Source organism: Marmota flaviventris, chromosome 1 (assembly GCF_047511675.1).
Source record: "Marmota flaviventris isolate mMarFla1 chromosome 1, mMarFla1.hap1, whole genome shotgun sequence".
Classification (NCBI taxonomy): Eukaryota; Metazoa; Chordata; class Mammalia; order Rodentia; family Sciuridae; genus Marmota; species Marmota flaviventris.
The window spans coordinates 173918651-173943904 of NC_092498.1; the positions used below are offsets into that span (position 1 = coordinate 173918651).

The following is a 25254-nucleotide window of genomic DNA, read 5'->3' on the forward strand; positions in this document are numbered from 1 at the left end:
TTCAATATCTTAATGTTTATCTTTGGGTTTCTTACCATCCTAATAATGGACTCTGGTTTTGTTTAATTGACACTATACACCCCCCTCTTAAAGAATTGTGCTTATCGTTCTTTTAATGGTTCATAATTCTGTTACCTCTGGTTCTGTCCTTTGAGCCACAAGGTCCCCTCCCTACATCTTGTGCACAAGGACTCTTTGCTGCACAGGAATGGTACAAATAGGTTTCAACTTTCCTTTGATTTGAAGCAACAGATTAAAAACTAATTACTCCCTGTAATACTTTTATAATAAAAACTAAGTTGAAATGATTTATACACACTTCCAGCCAACCCATTTGCAATTCAAGGTTAAAATTGTTCCTGAAACAGCACCAGTTAAAATGCAATTACAACTCCCCAAGCAGGGATAAAAGAAAGAAATGTGTTACACATTCCCTTCAAAAGTTAAAAAGTCCATTTCATATTATAGAAATAAAAACTTTCATTTATTTTTACGAAATGATAAAGACTTCATTAGTTGTGTTAAAGCAAAGATAAATCTGAGTGTTTTAATACCCACCTCTGGGCGAGGGCACAGTGAATGAAGGAGAGAGCTCGGGAGGGGAGGCGTTTGATTTTGCACCTGCCATTTGCTCGTGGCACCCAGGTCCTTCTGAGATGGGCCACAACTGGCTTCTTTTTGGATTACAGAAGAGGATAAGGAGATTCCTGCTGCCCTTGCTGGGTTCCCTTTCTCTGGTACCCTCAGGGTCAGCTGAAGGGAGTTGTTTGGTGACTTCTGCTTTCTCCATATTCAGTCATAATGAGGGCTTGCGAAGGGCGTGGCATGAAGTGGCAGAGAGCCAGAGAAACAGTCACACAGACCTGCGTTTGCTTTTTTTCAGGGGGGAAGGCTATTGGAGATTAAACCCAGAGGTGCTTGATGACTAGTCCACGTTCCCAGCCCTTTTTTATATTTTATTTAGAGACTGGGTCTCACTGAGTTGCTTAGGACCTCAGTAAGTTGCTGAGGCTGGCTTTGAACTTGCGATCCTCCTGCCTCAGCCTCCTGAGTGCTGGGATTACAGGTGTGCTCCATCATGTCCATCTAGATCTTGGTTTTAATCCTTATTTCCTCTTTTGGTTCCTGTGTGGCCTTAGGCAAGTGACTGAATGTCACAAAGACCAATTTCCTTATTGGTCAATCCTGCTGACATTATTAGTTATAACAACTCCACCAATCTCCTAGGATTTCTCTGGTGGTTGAGTAACAAAAACTACATACCATTTTTTTTGTTGTTGTTTTTTGTTTGTTTGGTACCAGGGATTGAACACAGGGGTGCTTAACCACTGAGCCACATCCCCAGCCCTTTTTGTAGTTTACTTAGAGACAGGGTTTCACTGAGTTGCTCAGGGCCTCACTAAGTTTCACAGACTGGCCTTGAACTCTCGATCTTCCTGCCACTGGGATTACGGGTGTGCACCACTGTTCCCAGATACTTACCACTTTTTGCACAAGGCCTTGCACATAATAGATGCTTAATAAATATCAACTGCTAATGTTATATTGTAATAATAGCATTAATAATGTTACTATGCCGAAGTTAGAAACATAAGTAATGTCTTTAAAGTGCATAACAAGGTGCCTGGCACATAGTAGGTTTAATAAATATAAGTTATAAACTGGTCATTATTCCCAGTGGTTGGGAGGCTGAGTCAGGGGAATTCCAAGTTCAAAGACAACCTCAGCAATTTAGGCAGGCCGTAAGCAACTTAGTGAAACCCCCGTCTCAAAATAATTCTTCTGTTTTTGTTATTGGGGATTGAACCCAGAGGCTCTTAAGCCCTGAGCTAGCACCACCACCCCCACTTTCTCAGACAGGGTGTCCCTAAGTCACTAAGGCTGGATTTGAACTTGCAATTCTCCTGCCTCAGCATTCTGAGTTGCTGGGTTTACAGGCATGTGCCACTGCACCCAGTTTCAAAAAAAATTTATTAAAAAGTTCTGGGGTGTGGCTCATTGGTTAAGTGGTCCTGGGTTCAGTCCCTAGGACCAAAAAAACTAAATAAATAAGTTAAATAAAGAAGAGAAGGAAGATAACAGAGCACTTTACAATGGTTGTAACCACTGAATTCAATCATAGTTGCCACGTTCTTTGTAAGAATAACAGTGATAGTAATACCAATACTTACTGAGTACCTACTGTTCATCAGAAATTATTCCAAACATTTCGTATCTAGCAACTCATTTACTAGAAAAATTACACAAGGGATAGGTAATGCTGTTATCTCTACTAAACAAATAGGGACACTGAGGCACAGAAAGTTTAAATAAGTTTCCAAGGTCACACCTTTGTGCAGCAGGGTCTAAAAACAAGATTTAGAACCCAGTTAGCAAAAGTAAAAGTTTTGAAGTTGGAGAATCAGGCCCAGTCCACGTCATTAGGGGCCCACAGTTAAGAATGGGAGACTGGTTATAAAACTACTTAAAAAGAATTTTAAGGGTGGGACACAGTGGCGCATGCCTGTAATCCCAGTGGCTCAGGAGGCTGATGCAGGAGGATCACAAGCTCAAAGCCAGCCTCAGCAACTCAGCGAGGTCATAAGAACTCAGTGAGACCCTGTCTCTAAATAAAATACAAAATAGGACAGGGGATGTGGCTCAGTGGTCGAGTACCCCTAAGTTCAATCCCTAGTACCCCCCCCCCAAAAAAAAGAATTATAATGTAAGGAAATTTCCAAAGTGAAATACAGTGAATAAATTGTATTTACAATTAAAAAAAAAGAATGGGAGACTGGGCTGGTGTTGAATGGAGGCTTACCCTATCTTGTATACATTATTAAAGAATCATCGGAGTCCTTTACCCAGATCTGGAAGGGTCAAGCACATGAATGGCCACAGATGTGCACTGGGCAGGGGACACAGCTTTGTCTGCGTTGCCCTCATGGGCTCCCATACTGCAGAGCTCTGGGGGCACCTTCTCATTGTGGTCTCATGCTCCACCCCGGAACTGAACAGAATGGAAGATCAAGGCAGGGGTGAAAATCCAGGCCCAGCCTGAAGTATGCATCTGTAGATTTCTAGCCCAGGTCACGGCCACTCACCTGCCAACATGCAAAACCTAGACTACCCTCAGCAGACCAAGAATCATGGCTTATCCACTCTGTAGCCCAGCATGCCAATTACCAAAGAGACAGGCTACTGGCAATCTTTATTCCATTTAGAGGAATGGCAGGGTTTTGTGGATGCTGCCAACCTACATAAGGGCATCTGACGAGTCTGCTAAGCTTGCGCTCCTCCTGGAACTGTTCTATGTGACTGTCAGGCGAAGCTGTGATCCAATTGACAATATAATATCATTCAGGTCATCCTTTCTCTCTCAGAAGCATCACATCCTTCCTTCAAAATCTGGGCAGGTTGAGTTAATGACCAGGAAGGAGCCTGAGCTTTTAAGCCGGATGTAGGATGTCATTAAGCTCTAAGTGCAATTTAAGTGAAGGCATTTTGTGTGTGTGTGTGTGTGTGTGTGTTAAATTCGGAACCTGCCTCTTTTTACAGTTAGGTGACTAATTCTCTTTGGAGGCATCAGAAATAAACTTCTTAAGAGCACTATAGGCTCGATGTGAAAGAAGCAAGCATTGTAGAGAAGAAACCAACTTTGGAGCCATATTGCAGAGCCCGTCTCTCTGGCATCTCAGAGATGAGCCTATTTCAGGACCCACTGCAGTCTCTTCCAGAATATTTCCAGTCTAACTCGCCCAGTCCATGTTTTTAAAAAAAGCTAAATTATATCATCCTGAGAGTTAAAAGAGATTCCTTCCCTTATTCAACTCACATCTGTGTGGCTTTAATTTGAGCCAATTTCCTTTTATTCCCCCTTCTCTGGACATGGGAAATATCTGGTCAGCATCTTCCACGTATAAGGGCCTTTAATCAAATTACTCCTTACTTGCCTTTTCTTCAGGCTAAACAATTCCACTTTCTTTAACCTTTCTTCGCAGGATTTATTTTCCATCCTTTTAATCATGTCAGTTGGTCTTGCCCTGGACCATCTCCAGAGGGTCTTTGTTAATTCCTTCCATATAATTTTAGAAAGTCATTTTGTCTAACAAAACAGAATCCTGCGCTTTTTTTTTTTTTGTAGTGGGGATTGAATCCAGAGGCACTTAACCACTGAGCCCCATCCCCAGACCTTTTTTGTATTTTATTTAGAGACAGGGTCTCACTGAGTTGCTTAGAGCTTCGCTAAATTGCTGAGGCTGGCTTTGAACTAGCAATCCTTCTGCCTCAGCCTTCCAAGTCAATGGGATTACAGGCATGTGCCACCACGCCCGGCTAGACCTTTCTTAATGGTATGAATGTACAGAATCCCTTTTGATAATAAAAATGTGATCCTAGAGCTCTGATTTTTTTCTTCATTTTCACTAAAAGTTTTGCTAGCATTCTTATGGAAGGTGTTTCTTAAGATTAATAGTAGCAGCTGATCTTCTAGATGGCTTACTATGTGCTAAGAAACTTAACTAAATTTAATCTTTTCAAGAACTTTAGAAGATAGGTTCTACTCTTACAGATGTTGTACAGATGAGGAAACTTGAGTTTTAGGAATCTGGAATAGTTTGTCCATGACTAGCCATTGAGTAATGTTGAACTTGGGCAGTTCAATTTACCTATGCATTCGTTGATTAGCTGAACTTAATCCTAGTGCGTCAGAAGAGGCTTATTAATAAGAACTAAATCGTTAATATTCATCAAGCTCTTATTGCGTGCCAAGAACTGTTTTGAGCACTGTACCCTGAGTGTTGTGTCATTGTCTCATATTTACCAAAACCCTATCAGGTAGATCTTCGTACAGTTATTACCATTTTATTGAAGGGCCTGGAGGCTCAGAGAAGTTAAGCAACTTGCTAGGGTCACAGAGCAAGTGAAGAATAAAGGTAGAATTCATACCCAGGCTCTTTGGCTCCAGGACCTACCAGGTTTACCTTAAATCTGTTCCTCATGCTATAGTTCTTGGCAGGGAACATTGTAGAAAGGATTCTTATCTGGGGTAGACTCCAATAGTCCTGCACAGCCCTTAAATGGAGAGTGGTCCAGGTTAGCTGAGAGACCATAGCCATATAAGCCCCTGGGAGGTGTCCTGCGGGTTCATGAGTCTTGCCAGCAGCTCTTCCTACCCTTCTGTGTCCTTATAGCCCCTGCCTGCTTTGTATCACAGAGCATTTTTCATTGATGTGGATTTTTTTCTCCCCCTCTGGTTCTCTGTTCAGCTGGAGGCTTTTTATTCCATCTTTACCACGGAGCAGCAAGACCACGTGAAGTCGGTGGAGTACCTCAGAAATAACTTCCGACCGCAGCAGGAACTGAATGACAGGGTGGTGTCCAAGTCCGCCATCCGGGACGCCTGGAACCACGACATGGCCGACTTCTTAGAAAACCCACTCGGGACAGAAGCATCTAAAGGTAGAGTTGGAGAAATTGTCCTGGAGGAAGAGTCCTTATCATAAGATACTTTAAATTCAAAGGAGTTCAAAGCCAGCCAAGAATTGGAACTTGGTGTAAGAGTATATCATTCTCTGCTAGCAGAAACTGGCCTTGGGTGATAAATAGAAGTGGCTGTGGGAAAAATGTGGGTCACATGGATATGTTACAAATTGCCCTTTTGGAACCCTGTGTGGTGATGCATGCCTGTAATCCCAGTGGCTCAGGAGGCTGAGGCAGGAGGATCATGAGTTCAAAGCCAGCCTCAGCAAAAGAAAGGCCCTAAGAAACTCAGTGAGACCCTGTCTCTAAAATATAAAAAGGACTAGGGATATGGCTCAGTGGATAAGTGCCCTGGGTTCCATCCCCAGTATTATACCCCGCCAAATTTGCCCTTTTGACAAGTAATAAATCAGTCATCCTCTCTGCATTTTTACCTTGTACTTCAAAACTAGTGCCATTTAAAGAATACTTTTGTGGAATTTCTCCATTTTTCTCTGAGCTCAACATCATTGCCTTTGCATTACTCCCAACCCCTCATGTATGCAGCTTTCCTGTTCCTGTTCACAGCAGCGAAAGCTCCAGGTCCGCCTCTGCACCCCCCACTGGAAACCCCTTGCTGCTTAACACTATTCAACAGCTAACTCCCATATCTGATAAGCAAAAGTTTATCTTCCCGAGCATCTTGATATTTTCCATTTCAGCTTTCTCACATGAAATGAACATGTGTTTCCTTTGGTGTGAAGAGAGGGGCATTTCCTAGCTCAGGGCTCCCTTCCTTCAGAACCGGGTGACCTGGGAAGAGCTTTGTCATTTATCAATGTGGGTGTAAACTGTGGTCTTTGGTGTGATCAGTTAACTGGGCAGATTTTGTTTCAAGAGCATCTCCACACCCAGCTAAAGGACCAATTTTTAAGTATGCAAATTCTATAGGAACCAGTGGGTCATTGCTCGAACACACTTTTTTGAGAACAAGGATCCCATTTTCAGAATCTTCTATCTGAACAAGAGCTGGAAGAAGAGGAATTGGAAGTGGGGGCATGTGACCCTTCCCTTCCTGCCTCTCTGATTTTCTCCTAGCCAGCTTTCCTCAATTTCAACTTAAGATCCAAGTCATCAGAGCTGACACTGTGTTGCCAGCATTACTGTGTTGGGGCATTGGGAGAATTCAGAAAGCTTAAAACCCGTGAGAGGTTTCAGGTCAGGTGGGCATGGAAAACCTCACTTGGGATACTTTTTTTTTTTTTTTTTACTTAGCTAAAAATTAAAAAATAAATAAGCTCAAGAGACTTTCTCCCAAGGGAACTTGCTTGGGAGAAGGAGGACTCTTAAGAGATATGTAGAAGGTAAAGAATTTATAACTCAAGTGAGTACCAGATTTGGTGGCTCAGAATTGCTGAGGCTGTGGCACTGATAAATAGGTTGAGCCTGCAACAGATACATCTGCTGTGTAGAGAGAGAGAGTGGCCTTTATTAGCCAGGACAGAATGGAATGGTTTTCCTTGCATTAAAGTGTCAAACTGGGCAAGATCTTCTACCAAATAGGCCTTCTCTGAGTTTGGCCCGTGCCATGGACCCGTCCTTAAATGTGGAGAATTACGTTTTATGAGGCTTGTTCCAAATATCCTTATACCCATTGCTGACTCTTATGTTGTATGAATATTAAAATAATTTCTTTTTTTTTTGTATTTTCCAGGTTATTTTATTTTATTTATTTATTTTTATTAGTTGCTCATGACAATACAATGATCTTGACATATCATACATTTGATTCAAATGGGATATGAATTCTCATTTTTCCACGTGTACAGTTTGCAGGATTAAGGGACAGAGAAAAGAGAGATCCAAGACACAGTTTTGTTTTTTAAACCATTGGGGAGTGTAAACTTTCTCTTACTCACCTCCCCCCAGGTAATTGAGTCAGTGAAATAAACTATAGGCAGATTCATATGGGGAAAAGTCTACTAATGTATTGGCCATACAGCCATATCACTCTGAAGAAGATTGAGTATCCAAATATGCAGTAGGTTCTGGGAGCTTGTATACTCCCCTCAGATGGGAGAGGGGAGAGGAAATGATGTCTGGCAAAGGCAAATATGTCCTTAAAGAATAGGTAACAGCCTATGACGAAGTCTGTTGGGCTGTTACCTATGTAACAGCCGACCCCTAGCCTCCTCCCCTGGGATACAAGTCAGTCTTTGCTGGCTGGTGAGATTCCCAGGGAGGGTATGCATGACCATGGAGTTCCTTCTAGAGTATGTGTCTGCAGGCAGATAAGGAGAACCCAGGGAAAGCAATTTGGAATCCAATTTGGAATCCAAAGTAGCATATTTGGGAATGTCATTTCCTGAACTCCTTTGATATTTTATTTTGTTTTGTTTTGGTACCAAGGGTAGAACCTAGGGGTGCTTTAACGACTGAACCACAATTCCAGCCCTTTTTTTGGTGTTTTTATTTTGAGATAGGGTCTTGTTAAGTCCTTAGAGCCTTGCTAAGTTGCTGAGGCTGGCCTCAATCTTGCCATCCTCCTGCCTCAGTCTCCTGAGTCGCTGGGATTATAGGTGTAATCCATGCCCAGCCTTCAACATTAGAGTGTCCCCCACACACAGAAAGGTCACATGGAATATGTGCATACCATGATAAATATCCCCAAACTTAACACACATGAGTCACAAGTGCCCAGATCAATAAATCAACATCCCCAGCCCCTCAGCGAACTCACGACCACCTGATCCTGACGTAACCACTGCTATAAAGTGGCTTGGCCTGTTTGTACATTTCATGTACCTGGAATCACCTGGTGGTTCCTTCGGTGTGTCATGCTGCTTTGGCTGCCTGTTGGTTTTGAGTGTCCCTGCGTCATTGCCTGTAGATGTGGTTCTTTCTTACTGCTGAATTTCTCAGTGTTGACAGTTCCAGAATTTGTTTACATCTTACAGTATACACGAAATCCTGGATCATCCCCAAGTTTTAGTGATTATGAAAAATTCTTGGGCATGCTTTTTCATGAACATAGAGACTCATCTCTATTGGATATATACATATATATATCTGGGGGTAAATGGCTGCATCCTAAACTGCACATGTTGATATTTGATTAGGTGTTGCCAGACCATTCCAAAAGTGATTGTGTATATCACTTTATACTCCTCCCTGCAGAACAGGAAATCTGCTTTTTTTTTTTTCCTCCCCAGTTCTGGGGATTGAACCCAGGGCCTCCTGCATGCTAGGCAAGCATTCTACCACCAAACTGCATCCTCAACTCTCCTTCTTTTCTTTTTTTTGGTACTAGGGATTGAACCCAGGGCCACTAACCACTGAGCCAAGTCCCCAGCCTTTTTTTTTTTTTTTTTTTTAGAGACAGAATCTCACTGAGTTGCTTAGGGCCTCACTAAGTTAATGAGGCTGGCTTTGAACTTGCTATCCTCCTGCCTCAGCCTCCCAAGCCACTGGGATTAAAAGTGTGCGCCATGTGCCCTGCCTCCTTCTATTTTTTTTTTTAACACGCTTTTCGGGAGAGCATGATGTACATAAAATTCAGGTATCACAAATATAGAGTCTGGTAAGTTTTAGTAAATTGATAGCCGTGCCACCCTGGCTGTTGTCTAGGTATAGGGCATTTGATGGCCATGGACAGTTGTGCATGCCCACCCGTGGTCAGGGCTTCCTCCTGTCCTCAACCCCAGGCAACTCTGGTCTTGGTCTTTCACTTGGTGGTAGGATTTTAAGAGTCAGCCTCGTAGTGGCATATAGGGGTAGGTCATTGTTTTTATTGCTGAATAGTATCTCTGCTTGTGGTTTACTGATAGTTTTATTGAGATACAAAGGGTACACTTCAGTGGTTTGTAGTATATTCACAAGGTTGTAGAGCCATCACCAGAACATGTTTATCACCCCAAAAAGTATCTCTAATCCCATGAGCAGGTCACTGCCTCCCTGTTCTTCTTCCCCTCAGCCCTCCCCTGCTCTCTCCCTCAGCCCTAGGCAACCACAACGAATTTTCTATTTCTAAGGATTTCTGTGTTAGGCAGCTTTTCATTTCTGTGACCAAAATACCTGACAAAAACAACTTAGAGAAGGGAAGTTTATTGGGGGCTCACCGTCTCTGAAGTTCAGTCTATGGTCAGCCTACTCCATTGCTCTGAGCCCAAGAGAGAGACCATGGTGGAATGGTGTGGCAGAGGACAGCTGCTCAACTCATGAGCCAGGAAGCAGAGAGAAAGAGATTCAGGCACCAGAGACAAAAGTTAAACCCTGAAGGGACCAAGTGACCAGTGACCAGATTTCTCTAACCATGCCCCGCCTGCCACTAGTTACCGCCCCATACAGTTGTCCTTTGAAATTACTAATCCATCAAGTGGATTAATCCACCAATTCAGTTATAGCTCTCATAATCTCATGTCATCTCCAACATTTGTTCAACACACAAGCTTTTGGAGATACCTTACATCTAAATAATAGCAATTTGTTTATTCTGGACATTTCATAAAAATAGATCATAGAATACTTAATCTCAGGGTTCTTTCACTTAACAAAATTTTTTTATATCCATGCACATAAGAGCATGTATTAAAGATTAGTTCCACTTTTACGGCCAAATCATGTAGCACTATCTGTGTATACCACATTTTGTTGATCCAAAGATTTTGAAGAAGATTTCAAAATTTTGTTGATCCATGTATTAATTACTAGGTATCATCTTGTTTTCTTTCCACTTTTTTTCCTATTATGAATAATTTGCTCTGAACCTTCACATTCAAGTTTTTGTGTAGATATGTGTTTTTACTTCTTTAGATATAAACTCAGGAAAATTGTTAAGTCCTGTCATAATCTTAAGTTGATAGTGTTGAGGAATTGACTGTTTCCACCTTGGTGGCACCTGTTTATATTCCCATCAACACTGTATGAGGGTTCCAGTGTCTTTGCCAACACTGGTTATTATGCATCTTTTAAAATTCAGGTGTCCTAGTAAATGAGAAGTACTTTTCTTCTATATTTCCCCCACCCCTTTGGTACCAAGACTGAACCCAGGGGTGCTTAACCACTGAGGCACATACCCAGCCTTTGTTTGTTTGTTTGTTTGTTTAAGAGACAGGGTCTCCATGAGTTGCTTAGGTCTTTGCTAAATTGCTGAGGCTGTCTTTGAACTCACGATCCTCCTGCCTCAGCCTCCCAAGCCTCTGGGATTACAGGTGTGTACCACCATGCCTGGCTGTTACGTACTTTTTAATTCTATTACCTTAGTGATTAAAGATTCTACTTTTTGCTTCAAATGCACCTGTCACGGACCCCTACCTGACCAAATGTTCTGCCTTCCCCCTCCCCTCCAAAGAAAACTGGAGTAATTCAACAGGGCTGTAGGTCAAAATCCCCCCACAGATGCTAATAGTCTTCAAGAATCCTGCAGGACTCAGATGACTGACCTTAGAAATGGAAACAGTAAAGATGCAGCACAGCCTGCTATAGAAAACAAAGATTTTGAAGAAGATTTCAAGAAGACGAGGGTGGTATTCTGCAATCTTTGGGTAATTCAAGATGAACAAAGCTTATTGGATTGACATTCTCTATTAAATCATTATGGATAGCTTTCAATGCTCAAGAAAACTATGATGTTTTATACATTTAGTGGGCTGTTGTCACAGAAGAAAGGAAAATAAATTAATGATGGAAGGCTTGAGTTATTTAAAAACTTTCTTGGCTAAGGGCCAGATAGTGAATATTTTAGACTCTCTGTAGGCCCAGTGGTCACTGTTGCCATGATTCAATGTAGCCATAGCTTCAGGAAGGCAGCTGCAGACACCTTACAGATGAAAGGGTATAGGAAAAGTCTTCCAGGAAAACTTGAGTTACACAAATAGATACAGAACAGATTTGGCCTGGGAATCCCAGTTTATAGACCCCTGCTCTAGGGAGGGGGTGGTCAGACTAAGATGGAGAAATCATAGATTCTTTTAAGGGAAATGCTTAATGTCTTACAGGTAGTCATGGGGCTGGGGCTGCAGCTCAGTGGTAAAGCACATGCTTAGCATTCTTGAGGCCCCATCCTCTGCATTAAGGGAAAAACAAAATGGTGGTAGTGCCCATGACTGAGTTGATCAGTTTTGCTCTTCGATTCCACCGCAAGACCCTAAGAGCAATTAGAGATTTTTTTCAGCTTGGTCATGGTCTACTTACCAAGTCCCCTTATCACTTGATCATCTTTCACATCAGAGGTGCAGCCAGAGCCACAGAAGATGGAACGTAGTCCCTCACTTCCCTGTTCATTCCCCTGGCTCTGACCATGAACTACAGCACGGTTGTGGTGGGCTCCTGAGGAAATGCACCCCCATCCTGCCTTCTGTTAGGATGATGGGAGGAACTGGAAGAGAAGGAACAGGATCCAGCCTTTTAGTGCCAAGCAGGAGAGAAGTGGGCACCTAGGATACCAAAGGGAAAGGAAGAAAAAGTCATCTTAATATTGGATTGTTGCTGAAGAAAGACATAATGGGTGTCATCCGTAAAGAATATAATGCTTTAGTTTCCAGTAAATGGAAACAATATTTAGACACTGTGGGTTGTTTGAGGGACATCCGATCCGCCACTCTGCCCTTTGTCGGTAAGGAACTTGGACAGACTTTAGGATTTAATGGGCTGTCATTTCGGTTATTCTGCAGCCTGTCCCAGGCACATGGAAGAGCATTCTGTGATTAAGTGCTGAATACCGTCCATTGTGAAGATATTTGGAACAGTGAATGGCGAAAAATAACTTTGCTTCCAACAACATGAAACATATGGTTTATTAATTTAACGAAACCTGTTCAGCCCACAGTGGAATCAGAAGCACTTGATCTGATAATTTGATTTGATGGCTTAATTAAAGTGACACTATGTAATGTAATAAAAGCAGAGGAAATAGAGAGGACACTGGGCTGCCTGCATACCCTTCAGTCTCATAAGTCCGTGCTGGTTTTTTTGGAAAATGGTTTTGGCTTCTGCTGATGGATGTCTTTTTCAGCTCCATTTTTCAGTGCTAAAGATTGCCTCTTGTTTTGTCTAAAAGCAGTTCTTAAGGACACACACCTCCATGTGAGAATGCCTGAGTAACTAGCCGGTTTTAAATCAGAATACATTGAGGAAGAGTGTCACGTTTTCTACCTAAATTAGCAAACAGAGAAGTAAACCCATGATTGCTTTAAAAAAAAAAAATGAGTTTGACATGAAATCATCACTTTTTTTTTTTTTTTTTTTGCTATTTTTGGAGAAAATACTAATGTTGTTCTATTTTCAGGTTAATCATTTTTAATATGCTGGGGTTACTTTGTCTTACTAAAAGAAGCTCTGAAATAGATGCTTCATTCCTCTATAGGCAACTTCCCACCCAGAAATTCTTCCCCAAAATTGTCTTGTTACTTCCAGAAACTTTCAGGACAGGAAAAAGCTATGACCTTGAATATTCCTAGTTATCTTACTTTTGAAGATTCTGTCCCTTTAAAAAAAATGGGGGTACTATAGATTGAACCCAGGGGTACTTAACCACTGAGCCACACCCCCAAGCCTTTTTCTATTTTATTTAGAGACAGGGTCTCGCTGAGTTGCTTAAGGCCTCATTAAGTTGCTGAGGCTGGCTTTGAACTCAAGATCCTGCTGCCTCAATTCCCAAGTTGCTGGGATTACAGGCATGTGCTGCCATGCCTGGCTCCTTGGATAGTTTTTTGTTTGTTTGTTTGTTTTGTTTTTTTAATATTCATTTTTTAGTTTTAGGTGGACACAATATCTTTATTTTTATGTGGTGCTGAGGATCGAACCCAGTGCCTCATCATGGTAGGCGAACGCTGTACCACTGAGCCACAGCCCCAGTCCATCCTTGGACAGTTTTAAGCAGTGCTACAGAATGACCTTAACAGGGATGTGAGCCTATCACTTTGTGTGGACAATGTTGGCAGAGGATTTGGAGTCCACAAGACCAGCTGGAGACTGCCAGGGAACATTCTAGGTCCGCTGAGGATTGCCATGATAGTGACAGAAGTGACCTGCCAGGAAGGGATGTTGGAGCAGAGCATTTGGGCAGGGATGAGTGGACTAAGCTAAGAGAGAAGTGAAGTCTCACAGTTTCTCCCTAACAGCTGAGGGGTCGAGCACCCACAGAACATGGTGAACTCACCCGGAGCCTCTCAGCCAAGTGGTGGTGAAGCCAAGATGTGAACCAAGATCCTCTACATTCCTTCCATCACCTGCAGGACAGAGGGGATCCAAGGGCAGTGGCCTCTTTGTTATAGATGTCATCAGGTGGCTTGAGCAACATCATATATTACTCCTGAATGAAGGGGATTTGGAACTAAACATACTGCTGGGGATCTAATTCTCTTTCCTTCCTAAGAAGGGACCACTAGCCTCCATCTTTATCTACTTGGCTTTATCTGTTTTGTCAAGTTATTCTGGGTGCTCAGGACACTGGTCACTGAGGCCTTGGACAGGGGTTCAGTATCTGGGAGGCAAGTGCACCTAAGTAGGGATTTGGACGGTGAGACCTTCTAGGAGGGGGAGCTTGTGCAGCCTTGAATCATCAGAACACAGCCAGGTACAGCCATCGTTAGTGACTGATGGGCCAGTACAAGGCAGTGTTAGAATATAGATTGGGGCTGGTCGCAGTGGCACATGCCTGTAATCCCAGCAGCTGGGGAGGCAGAGGCAGGAGGATCGGGAGTTCAAAGCCAGCCTCAGCATCAGTGAGGTGCTAAGCAACTCAGTGAGACCCTGTCTCTAAATAAAATACAAAATAGGGCTGGGAATATGGCTCAGTGGTTGAGTGTCCCTGAGTTCAATCCCAAGTACCAAAAAGATATATAGAGAGATTTGGGAGTCAGTCAAAGCTGGACTCCAGTCCTCAGCCAACCATTTACTCCTATGCGACCTTACCCAGTTGGCATCTAAGCCTCTGTTTCCTTGTTTCTAAAATAGAAATAATACACATACCTAGAATCAGCCTCTGACCTTTTAAATGAGACAGTCACAGGAGAGAGAGTGCAATGTCTGGGACATGGAAACTAGTCTGCAAATAATTGTACTTTTTGGTCTGTCGAATAGTGGTGGCCTCTTTGCACACTCAGAGCCACTATATGACACAGACATTGGAGAATGCATTTCAGAAGGAGGGGACCATGCTTCCTCAAGGAAGAGTGAAGCCAGGCTCTTTGCCCTTGTGGCAGCCTAACGTGATCTACCAGCTAAGTCCTGCCCGCTGCCCAGACCATCTTCCTCGTCACTTCCCTTGGCTTCCTCTGCTGCAGTCCTCAGTGCTCAAGAGCCTCAGGCTCCTGTCCCATCTAGAATTGTCCCCTCACCCCGCCCCATCTCTTGGAAAAAGGGTACTGTAATCACTGATGATCCTTCAACAAATATTGTATTGAATAGATGAATGGGAAATGGATGGGTTGATGCATGGAGGTGTGGGTGGATGGATGGATGGATGGATGGATGAGTGGATGGATTATTAAGTCTTGCATGGCAGGTGAACAGGATTAGAAGATTCTTGCCACAAGAGTTGGCACAACCAGAGCATTTGACGTTTCGCCATGCCAGGCGCTCTTGTGGGGAGAACATAGCTAGGCATTTGGAATTAGATTCCATGTCATTTCTAGAACCTGCAGACAGAGGCATCAGCTACTTGAGGAGCTGTCTTCCACTCAGACCATAAAACACTTTGGATGGAAACATTCATCCTCAGAGGGCTTTCCCTGCTATCCCAAGGAACAACCCAAAGGCAGAGAGTTGAAGACACCTAGGGTGACAGGGACCATTGTCAGGATACTCCCAGGTACCACTGCTGTCATGGCTTGGGAGTTGTTGAGCTGAGGCAGGTAACCCACAGGAGGGGCTGTCAATCATTTTCAAACTTTATACATATTACCTCATTAACTTAATCCTCTGTCTCCAGGCAGGTGGGCAGAGTTTGATGCTCAAGGCCAAGGTAGCACCCCTCCTCCTGTTTCTGCTTTGCTTTGTTCACCAGAATTTTCTCTGACATTGGATTTATTTGCATGGGCACCTGTGAACAGCAATCTGAAATTAATAAAGGCCAACAGCATCCTTCCTCCCAGAGTGACACGCCTTCCCTTCCTCGCTAACTAGCATTCACAGCCCGTGAAGCATGAGGCTCTGGGATGTTTGCGTGGCGCTCCTCAGAGCCACAGGAGGAACGAAGCCGGGATACAAGACTATTTATCTTCCCTATTCTTCCCAGTTTTTATTCTCAAGCTGAGGCGATTGAGGTTGTTTTTTGGTCAGGTACTTTCCAAGAATACGGAAAGAACCTTGCTTTCTTATAGCATAAGAAATAGTCTCACCTGCCTGCCCCTGAGAATCAAGGAACATCTATGACCACCTAGCAGAGGGGAACCTGGCCAGTGGTCCTTTCCTCTTAGCACAGGCAGTGGCCCGGTGTTTTACTCTTGGGCAGTCTCATGGTTCCAAAGCCCTGGCTTGAGCTGGAATGAATGTCTTGGCTGTCACATTTCGAATCTGTGCCTGTAGAGAGAAGCCTCGGCCTGTATATGACACTAAATGCTGTCAGGTATTATCAAGTGCACAGACACGTGTGGTTTCTGCAATTCCCAGAAGACAGAAGCCTTCTCAATGAGGAATGTGCTGACCACTTAAAGTGGCAGGTTATCATCTGCCAGCTGCAAAGCCCAACTCCTCCAGCTAATGGACCTGTTTGCTAGAGGCAGCCACTGGACAGCTGTGTCTATGTCTCTTCCTTATGCATCAAAATCTGGTGATTTCCAGCCAGGAACACTAGAGGGAGCTGCCCATTCCTAGTCCAGCCTCCATGCAAATGGCTTCCTGTTTGCTTCTTGGGACCCCTTGACCAAGGTCAGTTACCTGAATACAGGAAAAAAAAAAATTAAACCATACAATGTAGGACCATCCTTACCAAATGACAAGTTGATGGATCCAAATGTTCTATTAGGGGGTTGCAGTGAGGTTGGAATCCAAATGATCCTACCACTTCACCCCACTCAGCTAAAGCTGAGAGCAGCAGGTAGCTAGGAAGAATCAGAGCTCCAGAGCCAGTCTGGTGAATGTGTGGTATAGGGTCAGGTTTTCCTTTCAAGTACAGTAGGTACCAAGCCTACTTCTAAGAAGGAAATTATTTTAAGGGCCAGATGGAAAACAAATGAGGACATCTTGACCAATTCAATCATAATCATCTTAAATAAGTTATTTAAATGAAAGACTAGCTTAGCCCATCTGTGTGAGGACTAGCTGATTTCTTGCCATGGTTGTTGGGATCACTTAGCCAAGGCTCTTGGACCTTGGATAGTGTTTGGATATCAGTCTCGCATCGCTAAGGGCAGCTTTCGGGCTCTATTTTAAGTGACCCAGCTGCTTCTTTACAGTTTTAATATCATCTTAGCGCTGCCACTCCTGTTATCCCAGCAGCTCAGGAGGCTGAGGCAGGAGGATCAGGAGTTCAAAGCCAGCCTCAGCAAAAGCAAGGCACTAAGCAACTAAGTGAGACCTTGTCTCTAAATTAAATACAAACTAGGACTGGGGATGTGGCCCAGTGGTCAAGGGCCCCTGAGTTTAATCAGGAGTCTCAGCCAGGGGAAACCCCTGTAATACAAGGGTGCTGGGTGTGTGCCTGCCATTGCCTGGTCTCTGGTACAGATCCCATGACACAGCCAGGCAGGGGGAAGCAGAGGAAGGGAAGACACTGTGCAGAGGATGCTGCATTCAGTCTAGGTGGGGCCTGTCCACTCTTCTCTCTTAGCAGGCAATCACAGCATTTTAAAGTTGAAGGCAGGGAAGGCCCCGAGAGTCTGGAATCCCACTTCTCACCCAGAATCCAGGACGCGGCTGTTAATGTCCATCGGGGCTAAGAAGATGCATTGTTATGAACTTTGTCATCCCCCTAGCACTGAGCTGAACAATGCTTTTATTTTCCTGCTCAGGACAGGGACACCTCTCATGGCCTTTAGCTTGCAGAGGAAGAGAGACATGGTGTAGGGAAAAAAGACTGGAAGGCTCTCTGGGAGTCAGGAATAGCGTAATGTGGGAAAGTCTAAAGCACAGGGCCGGAGCGCAGGAGAATCGCATTTCAGCCTCTGCCTTCCCGAGCAGTACCTGGTGCTGCTAGGAGAGGCCATTGCACAGTGTGGGAGAAAGTTCACGTGCTGCAGGTTATATCAGTTAAGACACCAAAGACTTCAAGCTCGAAAGCAGTTGTCCTAGTGCTTGGCAGAACTTGGGGCGACTGAAACCAAGGTCTCCCACATTGCAAAGTGGACATCCAGCACAGCCTGGCCTCGAGAGTCAGACCCACCCTAGGAGGTACCCTGGCTCCCCACCTGCTGGCCTCATCTCGACCCAGTCCTTCTCTTTCTGTGCTCCCAGCCACACTAGCTTTCTCTCCAGGTTTCCCCCACGGGGTCTCTGCAGCCCTTCTCTTTGTCTGACCCACCCAAGCTTCTTTCCCTGTTCACTGTATTAACACCAATTCATTGTTCAGATTTATTATTATTTTTGTGTGTGTTTGGGACCGGAGATTGAACCCGGGGCCTTGTGCATGCGAGGCAAGCACTCTACCAACTGAGCTAGATCCCCAGCCCCTCATTGTTCAGATTTCAGCTCCAACATCCCTCTGCTCAGCACGACTTCCCTAACCCACCCCGCCAAATCTAGATCAGGGTCCCTTATTAAATTCTAATACAGAGCCCCTATAACATTTTCCTTAAAAGCATGCTTATTCCTTAGTGCCAGGAACGTTTACCGTATTTCCTTGCATAATCAACACAGATTTTACCCCAATTTATTTTTGCAAAAAAAAAAAAAAAAAAATGGGTGCCACCATTATGTAAATATTTTTTCAAAAAAATCTGCCAGTTATTACTTAAAAATAATTTATTACTAAACCATCTGTGGTGCAAGATCAGGATGTGTGGAATGTTGGTGAATATGCTCAATGCAGTGGCGAATATCATGTGTGTGAAATACGGTAAGATTTCGGGTACCCTTGTAGCCATTCCAGTGGATCCCATGGTCCTATTGACATATTCGTCCGTTTTATGTGCATAAAGTAACTTATGACTGGTTGTATGGGAAGCCAATTATCCTGAGATGTGATCAAATTGTTTTAAGATTCTGATGTACTAATTTATCTGCTTCTTGATGAAGGCATTTAAATTACAAGATCTAGCAGCAGGTCTAGTAGCCATTAGACTCAACTAGTGATGTCACACTGACCTTCTAAAGCCACTAAATGTTGTTGACATTTGAAATGTAAGAAGATGCTACATTGTATTGATCTGTGAATACCTGTGTGCTTCTTCCCCATCTAAGTTCCTAGAATGAGTGAATTTTCCCCAGAGACCCTGAGGAACCTAACGTTAAGAAGGTCTATTTTAGCTGGGCTTGTGGCACATGCCTGTTATCCCAGCAGCTCAGGAGGCTGAGGCAGGAGAATCTTGAATTCAAAGTCAGCCTCAGCAACTTAGCGAGGCCCTAAGCAACATAGTGAGATCCTGTCTCTAAATAAAGTACCAAAAAGGGCTGGGGATGTGGCTCAGTGGTTCATTGCCCCTGAGTTCAATCTCTGGTACACCCATGCCCACCCCCTGCCAAAAAAAAGGAGATTAAAATTAAATGACTGGTATCTTTTCTCCTGCTGGACAGCCATCTGCAGGAGGTCAAGGGCCACACCGGCCTTTATTCACTTTTATCTCACTTCCAGTTCTGAATGCTCCTCCCACTCTGTGTCCTTGGCCCCACTCAGCGACTTGGTCTCTCTGGACCCCAGTGTCTTCATCATTATTGGGGAAGATACTTGAATCCACCCTTTGGAGTCGGTTACTGTGGGCATGTGTTACAAAGTTGGGGCTTCCGAGAAACTGAGGCAGCACAAAGACCCCCCTCTTCATACCCCGATTCTTGCTATCAAGTCAAGATTTCAGACATGTCACTCAGAGTAGCAGGAATGAGTTTATTGAAGAGCTCAGAAAAGGGAAAAGGGACACTCTCAAGGGAAAGAGCGGGTCCTCTCAGAGAAGAGAGGGAGGATGTGTCTCTCCTGCACTCCAGTTTTATGGGGAATCCCACAGAAGTTTCCAGAGATTCCCGCTCAGGTCTACCTCTTAACTTTTGACTGACAGCAAAATGTATCAGACTTTCAAGTCCCTGGTGTTAGGGCAACTCTAGGTCACACATGCTCACCGGTTCTAATTGGATTCTTAACTACATTCTTACAGATTTTATGGTTAGCAGGAACCATCCTTATCTCCAGAGTTTAGGGATCTGGTCACAGAAGCCTCTCCCTTCAGGGTAACTTGGGTCTCTTATCAGCGTTACCATGGGCCTGCATTTCTCCTGCAGTGAACAGGTAGCTTGCTGAGGAATGTGACATGTCCTGTCCTCTGAGGCCAGGCAGCCAGCACTGCAGGCAAATTGCTTCTTGGAAAAGAAAGTGTGTGGGGCTCAGCACCGTGGGCCCACTTTATGGAATTACTCTTCTACCCTCGTGTTCCCCCATCCTCACCAGTCTGATCCTATCACGTAGGTGACCTGACATGCATGCTCAGAGCCAGGCCAGGCAGACGCGCTGCGTGCACGTGGGAGCTAGATAGCTGTCACTCAATCATGCCTGGAAGTTGTACATCCAAAAAATACCCAAGGTGGGGTTCTGCTTTGATTCCTTCCTTTCTGATTCCAGCACCTTCCTCAGGGCAGTTTGCCCTTCATGAGCTCTTGGACAGTGAAAGAGGTGATACCCCAGAGCGTGGAGCTTCCTGATTTGAAGTCCTGCAGTGGTCCACTGTTGGGGACTTTGTGTTTGCCCAGATGTCTTTGATACAGTCCTTCAAAAAGAGAAATCCTTCCCCAAGGCCATTTCTTTGCAAAGCTTCCAGGAAGGACTCAGGTTCCTGAGCCACAGAAATGACAGACATCAAAACAGTCTGAAGTAAGGCTCCCAGCTCTGTCCCACCCTGTTCCCCTCTGCTCTTGGAGGAGGAGACAGCGCCTGCTCCCTCTTGTCCTGAGCCAGGCAGGCCCCTCCCCCACAGTGCTTGCCAGCTTGGGTCCAACTTGTTCCTCAGAGGCCATTCCTATGTGGTGGCTGGTGTCACAACCTCCCTTCGCCATAGTGGCTTCTTATTTTTTTTGTTGTTGACAGCATTGTGAAATGGGAAATGAAGTCCAAACCACTTTGTTTAAGCAGCCTGGCTCCCTGTCTTTTGGTCCCTAGTGGGCCTGAGGCTTCAGGTGTGAAGCTCGAGGGGCCAGATGCTGGGAGGGGTCGGGAGGAGCCTTACACTCCAAAGAGTTGAAGGCACTTGGAGATGACACTGGCCTTCAGACGCAGGGCTTCACATAGTTTATCTAAAGCCCCACATGAAGAGCCTGGGGTGGGGTGTTGGGGGGAGACTTAGCATTTACTTGTGGAACTGCTGAGAAAATATCCTTGACATTGATTTAGAATCAGAGGACCTTGGGTGCTCTGCTAGAAGCCTCTCCATTGTTTAACGAAGCCTGGGATCATAATTAAAGGTGGTTCAGAGTGCAGACAGAAATCCTCAGAGCTGGCAGCTAGCGCCATCCCAGATGCCTGCGAAAAGCAATCAGACCCTGGTGAGACTGTAATCAGGTCTTTGAGAAGGGAGGTGTCGGGGGCACCTCATGGGGGATATCTGTGTAGTGAACTGGGTGTGGCACCTTCTACATAATTAACAGTCTTCAATTTTGTGCATGATTTAAGCCAGCAGAAAACCCACCCGGCCCTGGGTGCCAGGCAGCTGCAGGTGAGATGGGCTGAGAGAGCCGATAGGGAACAGTGGGGACTGTGACAAACAGGAGGATACACCCTTAGTCTCAAAGAGATGATTGTTCCGCTGCTGCAGCTCAACACTGCTGCATGTAGATGCACACTCAATTTAAATTACCAGATGTATACATAAAATATACCAGTTTTTTAAACACTGTGTGGGCCCAGGAGCTTGCCACCCTGCCCCCCCCACACACACACACACATGCCTGAGGCCCACAACCTCCAGTTTATCCACCCACAGTTCTTGTAATCCTCACCCTGACCCTTTGAGGAAGACAGTGCCTCATATACTCACCCACTTTTTAGAGAACACAAGGGGCTATCTTACACCAGCTCTTCCAAGCCAATTCATAGTCTCTCATGCCAACCACATGCAGTGGAACAAGGCTGTAATCCAGCAATTCAGGAGGCTAAGGCGGGAGGAGGATTGAAAGTTCGAGGCCAGTCTGGGCAACTTAGTAAGACCGTATCTAAAAATAAAAAGGTCTGAGGATGTAGCTCAGTAGTGGATTAACCCTGGGCTCAGTCCCCCGTAATGCAAAACTCTCTCATGCTTCTTTTTTCTGCTTTATATTTGAAATTCCAAGGGAGGCTGTGTTGGAAGGAAGGGTCTCCATTACTGAGCAAGCAAACAGGACTTTGGAAGCAAGCTGCCTCTTTCTGCCTTCTTTGATGGGCATATCTGGTCCCCTGGCAGTCTGACCTCAGCTGCTGAGCATTCTGGGATTTTTGTTGCCTCCATAGACTGAATGGAGTTCCTAATTAGCAAACATCCCTTTGCAGAAGGTGTGAGTTAATAATGACTGGGGGCATGATCTCCACACAAACTACAGGCTCCTGAAGGTGACCCCCCAGCAGTGAATTGTGTGGCGCTAATCCTGGAGATGGGAATCTCATCCGGGTGCTGACTGAAGAGTGATATCTCTTTTTCTGAAATGTGAGCTCTTCCCAGGGCACTAGCGACCAAGAGCTTGGTCCCTTCCCTGGAGGGTGCTTCCAGCCCAGTGAGAGGAACAGATGGTGAGGACACAGTGTACTGGACACTGTGAACAGGGCAGAGGGGCCACATGACGTTGAGATCGTCCCTGAAGCTGGGGTGGGGCTGACCAGAGATCAGCAAGTGACAAATGACCTGGAAAGCTGCGGGGATGGAAGCAGGAAGGGGGATCACAGAGGCCTCCCCATTAGGGGAAGGACTAAGATTTCTTTTGCCACATTTTTTACTAGTGCATTATAGTTATATATAATGGATTTGTTGTTTCATATCTGTGCATGCACACATCACAGCAATCTCATTTGGCCAGTATTAAACTAAGATTTTTATTGCATGTACAGCTAACACGTCGTTCAGCAGATTTGTTCTAGTGAGCCTACTATGTGCTGGCCTGTGCTGTAGATTCAAGAAATATGTATCGAACAAGGCAGAAAAGGAACCAGCCTCAGGCACTTCCACTCCAGTGTGGAATTGCTCCAGTTCATTCCACAAAATCAGTAATTGAATTCCCTGTAGCTATAAATTCTATCAAGAATCTGAGTTCCATGGAGGAGCTGGCTTGTCAGTCTGGACTGAGGGGTGGAGTTCACTGCCAAGAATATAGTTGCAGTTGAGCTGGATGCGGTGGTGCACACCTATAATCTCAGCTGCTCAGGAGGCTGAGGCAGGAGGATCACAAGTTCAAAACCAGTCTCAGCAACTTAGTGAGGTCCTAAGCAGCTTAGAAAAACTGGCTGGGGATGTGGCTCAGTGGTTAAGGGCCCCTGGGTTCAATCCCTGGTCCCCCCCCCCCAAAAAAAAAAAGAACATGCAATTGATAAACTTGTTTCAGTTAATAATTTAGCCTCTCCCATTATCTTCTAAGTCTCACCTGCCACTATCTTTTGATAAACATGGGTTTTATATTTTTGGACAGTAGGAAAAAAAGTCACAAAAAATTTTGTTTCACATGAAAATCATAGGAAATTGAAATTTTGTGTCCATAAATAAAATTTTCTTGGGCATAGTCACACTGGCTCATTTTTACTTAGTACTTTTGCAGCTTTGTGCTTCAAAGGCAGAGTTGGTAGTTGAAATCTGGAAACCAAAGCAGAAAATATTTACTATTTGGTTCTTCATGGGTAAAAAAAAAAATATATTGCCATTCTCATTCCTCCAAATGTGTCCCAATGTGCCCATAAACATTCTCCCTGTCCAGGAAGGTGAAGAAGGAGACAGCTAAAGTGAAGCTTCTGTTCCTGCAGTGCTTCTCATAGATCCTGGGCAGGGGCTCCTTAGCCTACAATCTGTGGTCCCCTCTGGCCTGATACTCTTCTGATGTGTTGTCTGGAGCAAGCATGGTTTTGCAAGACCTTAATTACAGAATTCCCTTCCTGGCAGGTGATTCCCATTAGAGAATGGCCACACCTGCTTCCCTGTAGAGCTGAGCTCAATATTTTCTCATAGGTTGAGGCAGTGGGATTCTTCCCTTTCCTTCAAAGTGATGATAACCAAGCCCTGTGTATTGCAAGGAAGTATACCCATGGCTTATTGGACAAAATGCAGCAACAGCAAATTTGCTTACAAATCACATGCTTCCATTTACATCAAATGGTATTTATGGACTTCCCCACATGTATGAGCAATAGAGCTCTATCTGGATGTTGATTCCCAGAATGTTCTCCAGGGTTATCTGAGGTTGCATTGAGATTTGGGCTGATTTTTAAAACTTTCTTCTTACTTTTTTGTACTCCATGTGTTTTTTTTTTTTTTAATTAACATGAATCATCTTAATCTGCACAGAGCAACCCAGTTATTTTCATTTCAAGAAATAAATAAGAAGGATGGCTGCATCCGCATGTGGGTGAAACAATTATTTGTGTGGTTGTGATGTAACTGCTAGAGAGAGATGTCGTTTTCCTACTGCTCACCTCTTGGAGTGGGGAAGTGCGTGGCTTTGGAAAAAGGAAAATAATTAAGAACATCGTAGGAGGTGAGGGAAGATATAGAAGTGAGGTCATCATTCTGAGATGCAGAAAGTTCCCCATATATAAATCTCCCTGGTTCACTAGTAGTATTTGGAAAGGGGTGGGGGCCGGTGTGTACCTTTTCTGGTCCTTTCCCCCCACCTCTAGGAGCTCTTGAGAAACAGCCTCTATGAAGTGTTTAAAAAACAGTAGCTTGGCGCCACCTAGTGTCGGTGCTCTGTCACTTCACCTGAGCATCTGAGAAGCTTCCCTTCAGATTCTTTGTTTGATGTCCCTGTCCTGGTGGCATTTGCACTGCAGGCAGCGTGATGCTTCCCTGGGGTTCTCCTGGGCAGTAGGGATGCCTCATTAATTTATCCCTTCCTTCCTGTCTCAGTCACACAAAGCTATTGGCCTGGTGTGGTTCTGCAGTTGAAGGGGGGAAAGGATGCCTCTGTCAAAGCCCATCCCTGCCTTTCTTCAGCAGAGCACCTTGAAAGGTGGCCCACACTTCTCTGGCTAGAACACAGTCCTGCTCCCCAGAGCTGCCTTGGGTTTGGGGCTCTTGAGTGGGAATAGGAGGGCCTGGCTGGTGGTAGGCTGCTTAGCTATTGGCTCCACCCACAGTCAGAACTGAGTTCTTCCCCACTCCAGCAGGCTCACCTTTAAAAAAAATTTTTTTTAATACCAGAGATTGAACCCAGAGGCACTTAACCACAAGCCACATCTGCAGCCCTATTTTGTATTTCATTTAGAGAAAGGGTCTCACTGAGTTGCTGAGGCTGGCTTTGAACTCAGGATCCTCCTGCCTCAGCCTCCAGAGCTGCTGGGATTACCAACATGCACCACCTGTGTCCAGTGCTCACCTCCTTCTTACCCACCTTCTGCACCCCATGCCTGTTTGTCCTCCGTTTCTCATCCTTCTGCTCACCTGGTCCCTCACTACGTCTCATAGCTTTACCAGCTGTTAGCTCTAGAACCTTCCACTCCTCCATGAACAGCCCCTCTTTCATTCTGGGACTTCTTCACTCACCCAGCATGTGGAACTTTTCGTCAAG

The 25254-nt window shown here is 44.6% G+C and overlaps 1 protein-coding gene across 1 annotated transcript in view; it reads left to right on the top strand.

Moving 5' to 3' along the window:
- Positions 1 to 25254, top strand: part of Ptprg (protein tyrosine phosphatase receptor type G) — a 708866-nt gene that overhangs the window by 577088 nt on the left and 106524 nt on the right. Inside the window, exon 8 of the mRNA XM_071619197.1 lies at positions 5247 to 5439. Within this exon, the coding sequence (XP_071475298.1) occupies positions 5247 to 5439 (193 nt within the window). The remainder of the gene's footprint in view (positions 1 to 5246; positions 5440 to 25254) is intronic.